Source organism: Bombina bombina, unplaced genomic scaffold (assembly GCF_027579735.1).
Source record: "Bombina bombina isolate aBomBom1 unplaced genomic scaffold, aBomBom1.pri scaffold_1307, whole genome shotgun sequence".
Lineage (NCBI taxonomy): Eukaryota > Metazoa > Chordata > Amphibia > Anura > Bombinatoridae > Bombina > Bombina bombina.
In genome coordinates this window covers 914-16,254 of record NW_026511807.1, presented here as the reverse complement: position 1 = coordinate 16,254, position 15,341 = coordinate 914, and the positions used below count along the sequence as shown (strand labels likewise).

The window sequence follows — 15,341 nt, the reverse complement described above, 5'->3', positions numbered from 1 at the left end:
GACCTACTGTCTTAAGGTCCGTTTTTTTCCATCAGTTTTTCAAATCATTAAATTTGAAGGTATGGATATTGATTGCTTAGTGCCAAGTCATAGAGGTTTCTCTGACTCAGTAATTAATACTCTGTTACAAGCTCGTAAATCTGTCTCTTGAAAGATTTATTATCGAGTTTGGAAGACTTACATTTCATGGTATTCTTCTCATAAATTCTCTTGGCATTCTTTTAGAGTTGCAAGAATTTTACAGTTTCTTCAGGATGGTTTGGATAAGGGTTTGTCTGCAAGTTCCTTGAAGGGACAAATCTCTGCTCTTTCTGTTTTATTCACAGGAAGATTGCTAAACTTCCTGATATTCACTGTTTTGTACAGGCTTTAGTTTATATTAAGCCTGTCATTAAATCAATCTCTCCTTCTTGGAGTCTTAATTTGGTTTGGAGGGCTTTACAGGCTCCTCCATTTTGAGCCTATGAATTCTTTGGACATTTAACTACTTTCTTGGAAAGTATTGTTCCTTTTGGCCATCTCTTCTGCTAGAAGAGTTTCTGAGCTATCTGATCTTCCTTGTGAATCTCCTTTTCTGATTTTTCATCAGGATAAGGCGTTTTTTGCGGACTTCATTTAAATTTTTTCCTAAGGTTGTGAATTCTTACAACATTAGTAGATAAATTGTTGTCCCTTCATTGTGTCCTAATCCTAAGAATTCTTTGGAAAGATCCTTACATTCTTCGGATGTGGTGAGAGCTTTCAAATATGATATTGAAGCTACTAAGTTTTCAGGAAGACTTCTAGTCTATTTGTTACATTTTCTGGTCCTAGGAAAGGTCAGAAAGCTTCTGCTATTTCCTTGGTTTCTTGGTTAAATCTTTTGATTCATCAAGCTTATTGGAGTCGGGTCAGGCCCGCCTCAGAGAATTACAGCTCATTCTACTAGATCAGTCTCCACTTCGTGGGCTTTTAAGAATGAAACTTCAGTTGATCAAATTTGCAAAGCAGCAACCTGGTCTTCTTTAAGTACATTTATTAAATTCTACCGTTTTGATGTATTTGCTTCTTCAGATGCAGTTTTTGGTAGAAAAGTTCTTCAGGCAGCTGTTTCAGTTTGATTCTTCTGCTGATGTTTTAAGTTTTTCTTGTCATTAAAAGAATAAACTTATAATTTGGGTTGTGGATTATTTTTTCAGCGGAAAATGGCTGTTTTTTATTTTTCCCCTCCCTCTCGACTCGACCGAGGAGATTGAATTTTGCCACCTTAGAGGTGGCGAAGAGCTTCGGGAAGCAGCGGTCTGATGACCGCTGCTTGATAAATCACGGCAAACAAGTTCTTGTGAGAACTTGCTGCCGTAGGGGCTTGATAAATCTAGCCCATAACCCTAACACCGCTACATCAGTGCCATTAGCAGATGGAAAGTAAAGTATTGTACTATTTACCCTTTGTCCCTCACTAAAGAGTGTATAAGGGTATTGAGCGTGCAATGTCCCTCTATTCAGAATCAATAAAGTATATGTGCTGCTGAAGCAAACACTCCCACACATTTCCCTAGACAGAGGGCTAACAAATGTGCACAGACCACTGATACCAACCCCCAGTAACGGCGACTAGCCTGCAAAGGGAGAAATAAATACCCCTCTTCTTAAAGAGAAAATAGATTCAGTGTAACAAACAGCACAGGACTGTATGGGGTGCACGGGGACTTCCCCACGACATCCCTGAGCAGAGGAAACCAATACTCAGCTTTACATGGTTAACCAAGTACACCCCTGACCCTCTCCATTGAGGATACCTGTAAAATACAATCCCTGCAGAGCACCTCTAATCTCTAGCTGCCTCCTTGATAAGACAAAACTACTGGGACAGTACAGGAAGTGGGAGGGAGAGTTGAATGCTCTGGGGTGTCTTTGCCGCCTCCTAGTGGCCAAGTGATGTATTCACTATCTTAAAAGTAATTTATAGCGCATCACCATTACAACTGATTAATTCAATTCCATCTAAAATATCACTTACATTCCGGGTCTGGTTATACAAAGGGGAACGTTTACCGTCCCTTTAAGTTAAAGGGACATGATTCAGCTAGAGCAGCAATTTTCAACAACTTTCTGATTTACTTCTATTATCAAAATGTCTTCTTTCTCTTGGTATCTTTATTTGAAAAGCAGGAATGTAAGCTTAGGAGCCAACCCATTTTTGGGCGGGTTGCGCTTGCTGATTGGTGGCTAGTGAATACAGCACTTGTGCACACAATAACCAAGCATACCCCGTACTGGTGACTGGTGAGCCACATGCTAGTGAATACAGCACTTGTGCACAAAATGACCAAACATATCCTGTGCTCGTGAACCACATGCTAGTGAATACAGCACTTGTGCACACAATGACCAAGCATACCCCGTACTGGTGAGCCACATGCTAGTTGCTACAGCACTTGTGCACACAATGACCAAGCATACCCGTACTGGTGAGCCACATGCTAGTGAATACAGCACTTGTGCACACAATGACCAAGCATACCCCGTACTGGTGAGCCAATGCTAGTGAATACAGCACTTGTGCACACAATGACCAAGCATACCCCGTACTGGTGAGCCACATGCTAGTGAATACAGCACTTGTGCACACAATAACCAAGCATCACACCGTTACTGGTGACTGGTGAGCCACATGCTAGTGAATACAGCAACTTGTGCACAAAATGACCAAACATATCCTGTGCTTGTGAACCACATGCTAGTGAATACAGCACTTGTGCACACAATGACCAAACATATCTTGTGCTCGTGAACCACACGCTAGTGAATACAGCACTTGTGCACACAATGACCAACCATATCCTGTGCTCGTGAAACACATGTTAGTGAATACAGCACTTGTGCACACAATGACCAAGCATACCCCGTACTGGTGAGCCACATGCTAGTTGCTACAGCACTTGTGCACACAATGACCAAGCATACCCCGTACTGGTGAGCCACATGCTAGTTGCTACAGCACTTGTGCACACAATGACCAAGCATACCCCGTACTGGTGAGCCACATGCTATTGAATACAGCACTTGTGCACACAATGACCAAGCATACCCCGTACTGGTGAGCCACATGCTAGTGAATACAGCACTTGTGCACACAATGACCAAGCATACCCGTACTGTGTGAGCCACATGCTAGTGAATACAGCATTGTGCACACAATGACCAAGCATACCCCGTACTGGTGAGCCACATGCTAGTGAGTTCTGCACTTGTGCACACAATGACCAAGCATACCCCGTACTGGTGAGCCACATGCTAGTGATTACAGCACTTGTGCACACAATGACAAATCATACCCTGTACTACTCAGCCACATGCTAGTGAATACAGCACTTGTGCACACAATGACCAAGCATACCCCGTTCTGGTGAGCCGCATGCTATTGAATACAGCACTTGTGCACACAATGACCAAGCATACCCCGTACTGGTGAGCCACATGCTAGTGAATACAGCACTTGTGCACACATGACAAGCATACCCTGTACTGGTGAGCCGCATGCTAATGAATACAGCACTTGTGCACACAATGACCAAGCATACCCTGTGTGGTCAGCCACATGCTAGTGAATACAGCACTTGTGCACACAATGACCAAGCATACCCCGTTCTGGTGAGCCGCATGCTATTGAATACAGCACTTGTGCACACAATGACCAAGCATACCCGTACTGGTGAGCCACATGCTAGTGAATACAGCACTTGTGCACACAATGACAAAGCATACACTGTACTGGTGAGCCGCATGCTAATGAATACAGCACTTGTGCACACAATGACCAAGCATACCCTGTGCTGGTGAGCCACATGCAAGTGAGTACAGCACTTGTGCACACAATGACCAAGCATACCTGTGCTGGTGAGCCACATGCAAGTGAGTACAGCACTTGTGCACACATTGACCAAGCATACCCTGTGCTGGTGAGCCACATGCTAGTGAATACAGCACTTGTGCACACAATGACCAAGCATACCCCATACTGGTGAGCCACATGCTAGTGAATACAGCACTTGTGCACACAATGACCAAGCATACCCATACTGGTGAGCCACATGCTAGTGAATACAGCACTTGTGCACACAATGACCAGCATACTGTACTGGTGAGCCACATGCAAGTAAGTACAGCACTGATGCACAAAATGACCAAGCATGCCACATGCTAGTGAATACAGCACTTGTGCACACAATGACCAAGCATACCCTGTTCTGGTGAGCCACATGCTAGTGAGTACAGCACTTGTGCACACAATGACCAAATATACCCTGTGCTGGTGAGCCAACATGCTAGTAATTTTGCTTAGTTCTCTTGGTATCCTTTGTTAAAGAGTGTTATACTAGGTGAGCTCAGGCGCATGTGGTGTCGAGTCATATTGCAGCTATGTTTATTAGCAACATGTAAAAGAGAAGAAGGCGCCACAATAGTGCACAATCAATATGGTAGGACTCGCTGCCACACAAATACAATATACTCACAGGATATCAGGCACTTGAGAAGTGCTACAACAGCCTCCTGGACCCTTAAAAGTCGTCCAGATAACTCTCCCTCTGGCACTCCACTCAATCAGCTTATCCCCTTGATGGAACCACAGGTCCCTGGATATCAGATCTTTCCAGTAATGAGTGATGCTCTGTAGGAAAAGGCAAAGGCAACTCCACTTCCAAAGAGTTTAGATGCAATAATTAAAAATCCACAATTTGTGTGGATATCTCACATAAAACAGTCGTGGATAAAGTCTCTTATTAGAATGTAAAAGAGTTTATTAAAACAGTCAATGACAGTTTCCTCAGGTGTATGTGACTTACACCTGAGGAACGGTCATTGTTGTCCGAGAAACGCGTTGTGTTTTAATAAAGTCTTTTACATTCTAATAAGAGACTTTATCCACGACTGTTTTATGTGAGATATCCACACAAATTGTGGATTTTAATTATTGCATCTAAACTCTTTGGAAGTGGAGTTGCTTTGCCTTTTTCCTACAGAGCATCACTCATTACTGGAAAGATCTGATATCAGGGACCTGTGGTTCCATCAAGGGGATAAGTTGATTGAGTGGAGTGCCAGAGGGAGAGTTATCTGGACGACTTTTAAGGGTCCAGGAGGCTGTTGTAGCACTTCTCAAGTGCCTGATATCCTGTGAGTATATTGGTATTTGTGTGGCAGCTAGTCCTACCATATTGATAGTGCACTATTGTTGCGCCTTCTTCTTTTACTTGTTACATCTGACCGCACTTGGCTAACCAGCAAGTTTTGGAAGGAGTTGTTCGTCGCTTGCTTTGTTGATGGAGGAGAAACCCTTGGATTGTACATAGGACTTTTTTAATTTTCCAGTTGGACCTAAGAGTGACACGGTTTATTTTAATTTATTTTATTTATTCTAGAGTTATATTTGCACTTGTATTGTGTTGCATTCAGTTTTGCTCATATTGTGTATAGTTTTGTATATTTTACGGGACTGCAATACTCACTGTTATACAAGTTTTTATAAACTTTAGGGCTACATCACACTCGGAGCAGTGTGTGTCTTTAATATTATATATGCACTCTCATTATTAGTTTGGCGCATCCATTATTATACATATGTTTGTAAGTATGTTTATAGCAATGTTATACATATATTTGTAAGTATGTTTATAGCAATGTTATACATATATTTGTAAGTATGTTTATAGCAATGTTATACATATATTTGTAAGTATGTTTATAGCAATGTTATACATATATTTGTAAGTATGTTTATAGCAATGTGTATACATATATTTGTAAGTATGTTTATAGCAATGTTATACATATATTTGTAGTATGTTTATAGCAATGTTATACATATATTTGTAAGTGTGTTTATAGCAATGTTATAACATATATTTGTAAGTATGTTTTATAGCAATGTTATACATATATTTGTAAGTGTGTTTATAGCAATGTTATACATATTTCTCTTGTTAAGTGTATCCAGTCCACGGATCATCCATTACTTGTGGGATATCTCCTTCCCAACAGGAAGTTGCAGAGGATCACCCACAGCAGAGCTGCTATATAGCTCCTCCCTCACTGCCATATCCAGTCATTCTCTTGCAACTCTCAACTAAGATGGAGGTCGTAAGAGCAGTGATTTTTAACCTTTTTTTTTGCCGTGGCACACTTTTTTACATTGAAAAATCCTGTGGCACACCACCATCCCAAAATTTTAAAAAAATCACACATTGTAGCCTAATACAGCATATATATATATATATATATATATATATATACACATACACACAAACACACACATACTGTATGTATTGTGCTGTTATGCCATGCCTCCTACAAACTACCCCTGCACTGGGAGTCAAAAACAAGCAAAGTTTAAAAAAATATGTCACACTGTTGTCAGTCTGCCGTGGCACACCTGAGGATCTCTCACGGCACACTAGTGTGCCATGGCACACTGGTAAGAGGACTGTGGTGTTTTATACTTAGTTTATTTCTTCAATCAAAAGTTTATTTTTAAATGGTACCGGAGTGTACTGTTTATCTCAGGCAGTATTTAGAAGAAGAATCTGCCTGCGTTTTTTATGATCTTAGCAGAAGTAACTAAGATCCTTTGCTGTTCTCACATATTCTGAGGAGTGAGGTAACTTCAGAGGGGAATAGCGTGCAGGTTTTCCTGTAATAAGGTTATGTGCAGTTAAAATATTTTTCTAGGGATGGAATTTGCTAGAAAATGCTGCTGATACCCAAGTAATGTAAGTAAAGCCTTAAATGCAGTGATAGCGACTGGTATCAGGCTTATTAATAGAGATACATACTCTTATAAAAGTGTATTTTAAAACATTTGCTGGCATGTTTAATCGTTTTTTACATATGTTTGGTGATAAAACTTATTGGGGCCTAGTTTTTTCCACATGGCTGGCTTGAATTTTGCCTAGAAAACAGTTCCCTGAGGCTTCCACTGTTGTAATATGAGTGGGAGGGGCCTATTTTAGCGTTTTTTGCACAGCAAAAATTACAGACTGCATGATCCAGGACTTCTCTGAAGGGCTCAAAAGGCTTCAAAAGTCGTATTGAGGGAGGTAAAAAGCCACAGTAGAGCTGTGGCAGTTGTGACTGTTTAAAAAACGTTTTTGTCATTTGTTATTCGTTTTTGGTATTAAGGGGTTAATCATCCATTTGCAAGTGGATGCAATGCTCTGCTAACTTATTACATACACTGTAAAAATTTAGTTAGTGTAACTGCATTTTTTCACTGTTATTTCAAAATTTGGGAAAATTTGTGTTTCTTAAAGGCGCAGTAACGTTTTTTATATTGCTTGTAAACTTGTTTTAAAGTGTTTTCCAAGCTTGCTAGTCTCATTGCTAGTCTGTTTAAACATGTCTGACACAGAAGAACCTACTTGTTCATTATGTTTGAAAGCCATGGTGGAGCCCCATAGGAGAATGTGTACTAAATGTATTGATTTCACCTTAAACAGTAAAGATCAGTCTTTATCTATAAAAGAATTATCACCAGAGGGTTCTGTCGAGGGGGAAGTTATGCCGACTAACTCTCCCCACGTGTCAGACCCTTCGCCTCCCGCTCAGGGGACGCACACTAATATGGCGCCAATTACATCAGGGACGCCCATAGCGATTACCTTTCAGGACATGGCTGCAATCATGAATAATACCCTGTCAGAGGTATTATCTAGATTGCCTGAATTAAGAGGCAAGCGCAATAGCTCTGGGGTTGGAGAGATACAGAGCGTGCAAATGCTGTTAGAGCCATGTCTGATACTGCGTCACAGTATGCAGAACATGAGGACGGAGAGCTTCAGTCTGTGGGTGACATCTCTGACTCGGGGAAACCTGATTCAGAGATTTCTAATTTTAAATTTAAGCTTGAGAACCTCCGTGTATTGCTTGGGGAGGTATTAGCTGCTCTGAATGACTGTAACACAGTTGCAATTCCAGAGAAATTGTGTAGGCTGGATAGATACTATGCGGTGCTGGTGTGTACTGACGTTTTTCCTATACCTAAAAGGCTTACAGAAATTATTAGCAAGGAGTGAGATAGACCCGGTGTGCCCTTTTCCCCACCTCCTATATTTAGAAAAATGTTTCCAATAGACGCCACTACAGGGACTTATGGCAGACGGTCCCTAAGGTGGAGGGAGCAGTTTCTACTTTAGCAAAGCATACCACTATCCCGGTTGAGGACAGTTGTGCTTTTTCAGATCCAATGGATAAAAAATTGGAGGGTTACCTTAAGAAAATGTTTATTCAACAAGGTTTTATTTTACAGCCCCTTGCATGCATTGCGCCTGTCACTGCTGCGGCGGCATTCTGGTTTGAGGCCCTGGTAGAGGCCATCCAGACAGCTCCATTGAATGAAATTATTGACAAGCTTAGAACGCTTAAGCTAGCTAACTCATTTGTTTCTGATGCCATTGTTCATTTGACTAAACTAACGGCTAAGAATTCCGGATTCGCCATCCAGGCGCGTAGGGCGCTATGGCTTAAATCCTGGTCAGCTGACGTGACTTCAAAGTCTAAATTACTCAACATTCCTTTCAAGGGCAGACCTTATTCGGGCCTGGCTTGAAGGAAATTATTGCTGACATTACTGGAGGCAAGGGTCATACCCTTCCTCAGGACAGGGCCAAATCAAAGGCCAAACAGTTTAATTTTCGTGCCTTTCGAAATTTCAAGGCAGGAGCAGCATCAACTTCCTCCGCTTCAAAACAAGAGGGAACTGTTGCTCATTCCAGACAGGCCTGGAAACCTAACCTGTCCTGGAACAAGGGCAAGCAGGCCAGAAAGCCTGCTGCTGCCCCAAGACAGCATGAAGGAACAGCCCCCTATCCGGAAACGGATCTAGTGGGGGGCAGACTTTCTCTCTTCGCCCAGGGTGGGCAAGAGATGTTCAGGATCCCTGGGCGTTGGAGATCATATCTCAGGGATATCTTCTGGACTTCAAAGCTTCTCCTCCACAAGGAGATTTCATCTTTCAAGGTTATCAGCAAACCAGATAAAGAAAGAGGCATTCCTAAGCTGTGTGCAAGACCTCCTAGTAATGGGAGTGATCCATCCAGTTCCGTGGACGGAACAAGGACAGGGATTTTATTCAAATGTGTTTGTGGTTCCCAAGAAAGAGGGAACCTTCAGACCAATCTTGGATCTAAAGATCTTAAACAAATTCCTCAGAGTTCCATCATTCAAAATGGAAACTATTCGGACCATCCTACCCATGATCCAAGGGGTCAGTACATGACCACAGTGGACTTAAAGGATGCCTACCTTCACATACCGATTCACAAAGATCATCATCGGTTCCTAAGGTTTGCCTTTCTAGACAGGCATTACCAATTTGTAGCTCTTCCCTTCGGGTTGGCCACTGCCCCGAGAATTTTTACAAAGGTTCTGGGCTCACTTCTGGCGGTTCTAAGACCGCGAGGCATAGCGGTGGCTCCGTATCTAGACCACATCCTGATACAGGCGTCAAGCTTTCAAATTGCCAAGTCTCATACAGAGATAGTTCTGGCATTTCTGAGGTCGCATGGGTGGAAAGTGAACGTGGAAAAGAGTTCTCTATCACCACTCACAAGAGTCTCCTTCCTAGGGACTCTTATAGATTCTGTAGAGATGAAAATTTACCTTGACGGAGTCCAGGTTATCAAAACTTCTAAATGCTTGCCGTGTCCTTCATTCCATTCCACGCCTGTCAGTGGCTCAGTGCATGGAAGTAATCGGCTTAATGGTAGTGGCAAGTGGACATAGTGCCTTTTGCTGCGCCTGCATCTCAGACCGCTGCAATTATGCATGCTAAGTCAGTGGAATGGGGATTACTCAGATTTGTCCCCTCTACTAAATCTGGATCAAGAGACCAGAGATTCTCTTCTATGGTGGCTTTCTCGGGTCCATCTGTCCAAGGGTATGACCTTTCGCTGGCCAGATTGGACGATTGTAACAACAGATGCAGCCTTCTAGGTTGGGGCGCAGTCTGGAACTCCCTGAAGGCTCAGGGGTCGTGGACTCAGGAGGAGAAACTCCTCCCAATAAATATTCTGGAGTTAAGAGCAATATTCAATGCTTTTCTAGCTTGGCCTCAGTTAGCAACACTGAGGTTCATCAGATTTCAGTCGGACAACATCACGAGTGGCTTACATCAACCATCAAGGGGGAACCAGGAGTTCCCTAGCGATGTTAGAAGTTTCAAAGATAATTCGCTGGGCAGAGTCTTACTCTTGCCACCTGTCAGCGATCCACATCCCAGGCGTAGAGAACTGGGAGGCGGATTTTCTAAGTCGTCCGGCTTTTCATCCGGGGGAGTGGGAACTCCATCCGGAGGGGTTTGCTCAACTGATCCATCGTTGGGGCAAACCAGAACTGGATCTCATGGCGTCTCGCCAGAACGCCAAGCTTCCTTGTTACGGATCCAGGTCCAGGGATCCGGGAGCAACGCTGATAGATGCTCTAGCAGCTCCTTGGTTCTTCAACCTGGCCTATGTGTTTCCACCGTTTCCTCTGCTCCCTCGACTGATTGCCAAAATCAAACAGGAGAGAGCATCAGTGATTCTGATAGCGCCTGCGTGGCCATACAGGACCTGGTATATGCAGACCTAGTGGACATGTCATCTCTTCCACCATGGACTCTGCCTCTGAGGCAGGACCTTCTAATACAAGGTCCTTTCAATCATCCAAATCTAATTTCTCTGAGACTGACTGCATGGAGATTGAACTCTTGATTCTATCAAGGCGTGGCTTCTCCGAGTCAGTCATTGATACCTTAATACAGGCTCGGAAGCCTGTCACCAGGAAAATCTACTATAAGATATGGCGTAAATATCTTTATTGGTGTGAATCCAAGAGTTACTCATGGAGTAAGGCTAGGATTCCTAGGATATTGTCCTTTCTCCAAGAGGGTTTGGACAAAGGCTTATCAGCTAGTTCATTAAAAGGGCAGATCTCTGCTCTGTCTATTCTTTTGCACAAGCGTCTGGCAGAAGTTCCAGACGTCCAGGCATTTTGTCAGGCTTTGGTTAGGATTAACCCTGTGTTTAAAACTGTTGCTCCCCCGTGGAGCTTAAACTTGGTTCTTAAAGTTCTTCAGGGAGTTCCGTTTGAACCCCTTCATTCCATTGATATTAAACTTTTATCTTGGAAAGTTCTGTTTTTGATGGCTATTTCCTCGGCTCGAAGAGTCTCTGAGTTATCTGCCTTACATTGTGATTCTCCTTATCTGATTTTTCATTCAGACAAGGTAGTTCTGCGTACCAAACCTGGGTTTTTACCTAAGGTGGTTTCTAACAGGAATATCAATCAAGAGATTGTTGTTCCATCATTGTGTCCTAATCCTTCTTCAAAGAAGGAACGTCTTTTGCATAATCTGGACGTAGTCCGTGCCTTGAAGTTTTACTTACAGGCTACTAAAGATTTTCGTCAAACATCTGCCCTGTTTGTCGTTTACTCTGGACAGAGGAGAGGTCAAAAAGCTTCGGCAACCTCTCTCTCCTTTTGGCTTCGGAGCATAATACGCTTAGCCTATGAGACTGCTGGACAGCAGCCCCCTGAAAGGATTACAGCTCATTCTACTAGAGCTGTGGCTTCCACCTGGGCCTTTAAAAATGAGTCCTCTGTTGAACAGATTTGCAAGGCTGCGACTTGGTCTTCGCTTCACACCTTTTCAAAATTTTACAAATTTGACACTTTTGCTTCTTCGGAGGCTGTTTTTTGGGAGAAAGGTTCTACAGGCAGTGGTTCCTTCCGTTTAAGTTCCTGCCTTGTCCCTCCCATCATCCGTGTACTTTAGCTTTCGGTATTGGTATCCCACAAGTAATGGATGATCCGTGGACTGGATACACTTAACAAGAGAAAACATAATTTATGCTTACCTGATAAATTTATTTATCTTGTAGTGTATCCAGTCCACGGCCCGCCCTGTCCTTTTAAGGCAGGTCTAAATTTTAATTAAACTACAGTCACCACTGCACCCTATGGTTTCTCCTTTCTCGTCTTGTTTAGGTCGAATGACTGGATATGGCAGTGAGGGGAGGAGCTATATAGCAGCTCTGCTGTGGGTGATCCTCTTGCAACTTCCTGTTGGGAAGGAGAATATCCCACAAGTAATGGATGATCCGTGGACTGGATACACTACAAGAGAAATAAATTTATCAGGTAAGCTTAAATTATGTTTTTCACGCTCCTATCAGCCTACCTAGCTTTACTCTTCAACATAGGATACCAAGAAAATAAAGCGAATTTGCTGAAAGTTGATTGGAAAGTTGATTAAAATTGCTGCTGTATCTGAATCGTTGACTATAAATTTTGATATATCTTTAATGCATGAATAGTGTATAGTGCTTCTAAGTAAATGTCTGGCGTGCATTTCATGTGAACATCTATAAGTGCCCCAGAGAAGCAATGACTCACACTGAATCTCCCATCTTGATTACCTCAAATGTAACTGTGAACTCAACTGACCATGTGACATCATTACTGACCAGTGATGTTAGCAGATTCCCTTAGCCTTAACGTCAGAGGAACCTTTTTAATGGGTACCCCTTCCAGCTAAAGGTCAGTATCCAGGTACAATTAGTTAACAATAAATCTTTATTGCACAAATAATCATTAAATACATATTTTTGCTACTTAATAATACCACTTGGCTGGCAACATTTTCTGTTGAGAACACTGCTTTAATAACATATTTCAGTTTCTGAAAACATATTTCTCTCATTTAGAAGCAGATGTGGGGTAACATAACATACCTATTAAACATCAGAACACATGATAAGCCTTGGTTTGACTGTCATCTTTCCTACTAAACAATCTTCAGGTTAGTTTGGTACTTTTGGTTTAGTAAATGAAATAGTCTAAGTAAAGGTTAAAATGTGTTTCACAAATATTTAACACCATGTGTCTTATACAAGGTACTTTCAAGGCTCATGATAATACCTATAATACATTTAAACCAAAGTGTGTGTGTCTTATGCTTCAGGCCACTAGTAAGGAATTGCTACTTGTACAATAATCAAACCTACAACCTCTCAAGGATATGTTATGTTGGGCTACACGTTTTCCAGGACCCTTTGGACATAAGTCAGTCTCTACAAGCACGAAAGAGCCTCTTCTGGAGATGAGAGGGGACTATTGTTTTGTGAGGGGAATGTTTTGGTCTGGAGCTTAAAAAGTAATTTTTTTACTGCTCCAAATTTAAATATTTGTTGGACCTATGAAGCTTCAGAGGGATGCCCCTTTCTCACCAGTGTATTAGTGGCCATAGTCGGCTTCCCTATTGCTTGGTTCAACATTTAATTTGTCTAGGAAACAAATATGCTCTTGTTAATTACTAACTGTGCTGTGACTGAATGTGAAGAGGGTTTTGGTAAGTAATTTTATTTCCTGTTCTTTCTGTTTATTAGGGTTCAGCTTTTGCTGCCAGAGAGCTTTAATGGCAAGAGTTAACCCAATGTCTTTGCATTACTTTGTTTGTTATTTTTACACACACTAGAATCATGTCAAGAGTGTTGGAGGTGCTAACCGTTAAATCTAGAATATAGGGATCTTAAAATAAGCGTCAGAACCTTTTGGGCTTCTCCCGCTTCTATCTTGTAGACATTCCCCTTTGCTGGGCGAACACCGTGAGTGAGAAATGTCACCAGGCTCGGAGGAGGCTGCCCCTCCTCGCCCAAGTCATACAGAGGTAAGGTAAGGGGTGCCCAGTAGAGAGGAGCGGGCCCTACAATTGGAGGTGTCTGCACGGTGAGCGGGAGAGTACCTTACCTGCTCTGTGCCCTCGTTTGGAACTCTGGATTTCCTTATCCTTCTGTTTTTTCACAATGAGGAATCAAGATTTATGTTGTGAAAAGAACTTGTTTGTGTTCTACCTCCCTCGCTGTCTCCTCTACTGGACTAAGATTTTGTTTTCCTTCTAGGCTAAGAAGTACGCTATGGAACAGAGCATCAAGAGCGTGCTGGTGAAACAAACCATCGCTCATCAACACCAACAGCTCACCAACCTCCAGGTAAGTGCTGCTTACGGGTTCCTTCAGTAGTACCATTATGTCTGTGCTTACCATATGACCAGTACTGTTGGAGTTAACCAGAGCCGTCCTTGGTGTGCCTACGGGTAAGTGAGACCTCTGATCCCAACTAATGTTTTATTGATGACAATTCTGTCTGTACTTTTTTCTTTTTCCTTCTGTGGCTGTAAATGTTTTGATATTGATGTTGTTTTATCTGTGAAAATTGTCAGTAGTGAGTCCCATATAAATTACTGAATTACACACTTCCCATCCCTTCGTCTAGTCATGTAGTGGGTAAAATATTGCTACGTCCTTTAGCAGCCTATTGGCTATTGCCCTAGTATTTATTCCTTGTGCCACAACTCAGGTTCTGCTTGGAAGGTCAACGTCTTTAATTTTCCCAACATCCTTCCTTGGGTTATACACCCACCGGGCAGCAGCTTGTGACCCCACAACATGATACATAGCATCACGGCTCACATATAAGCTAAGAGATAATGATGTCCCAAGCTTTAGAGCATCTTGTATAAACTGTGGCCCCAGTAGTGGCTGTACAATCTTATATAGGCAAGAAATCCCTCTCCCTTTATTTATTTTTCAGGTTATCTGCTACCTCTGTCTGCTTAATTCTAGAACAGAGAATATTTAAACAAAATACTCAAGAACACAGAAGACCAAGCAGTGTACTCTGAGCTCCAACAGACTGAACCCTGTCTTTACTGTCTTTCAGATGGCAGCAGTGACAATGAGCTTTGGAGACCCTCTATCACCTTTACAATCGGTCAATAGAAATATTCACTTCTTCTGGGGCACTGCGTGGGTGGTGGAGGAGGGTTGTTTTTTTATTTCTTTTTCATTTTGTGTTTTTTGTTTTTTTTTTTTTTTTTTCAATTATTATTTTCAATTGTCTAGGCCTGCAGTGGGAGGGAATTGTTGCTGGCCCTTGATGGGGACATTTTTGATCTGTAACTGCAGGGGCCTGAATGACATTTTAGTGAGTTTTTCTTTCTTTTTCTTTTTTTTTCCTGCTACTTCTCTCTGGAATCATAAATGTGTTGTTCAATTCAAGATATGGGCCCCAGTGATAAGTTAACTTGACTGACTTGTGATTGTTCTTTGGGAGCCAGTAACATGTTTCTTATACCATACTACCTTAGCCCTCGTACGGACTGAGCACATAAACATGTCACTGTCATTAGTACACTGGGCACTAGCAGGACTGAGCACATAAACATGTCACTGTCATTAGTACACTGTGGCACTAGCTGGGACTGACATATACACGTCACTGTCATTAGTTCACTGTGGCACTAGCTGGGACTGAGCATACACGTC

General features: G+C 42.2%; 1 protein-coding gene across 1 annotated transcript in view; it reads left to right on the top strand.

Moving 5' to 3' along the window:
* Positions 1-14,822, top strand: part of LOC128643958 (poly(U)-binding-splicing factor PUF60-like) — a gene marked incomplete at its 3' end in the record, with an annotated part of 53,639 nt that extends 38,817 nt beyond the window's left edge. The window contains exons 3-4 of the mRNA XM_053696725.1: positions 13,917-14,006; positions 14,737-14,822. Of these exons, the coding sequence (XP_053552700.1) occupies positions 13,917-14,006; positions 14,737-14,822 (176 nt within the window). The remainder of the gene's footprint in view (positions 1-13,916; positions 14,007-14,736) is intronic.
* Positions 14,823-15,341: the final 519 nt, after the last annotated feature.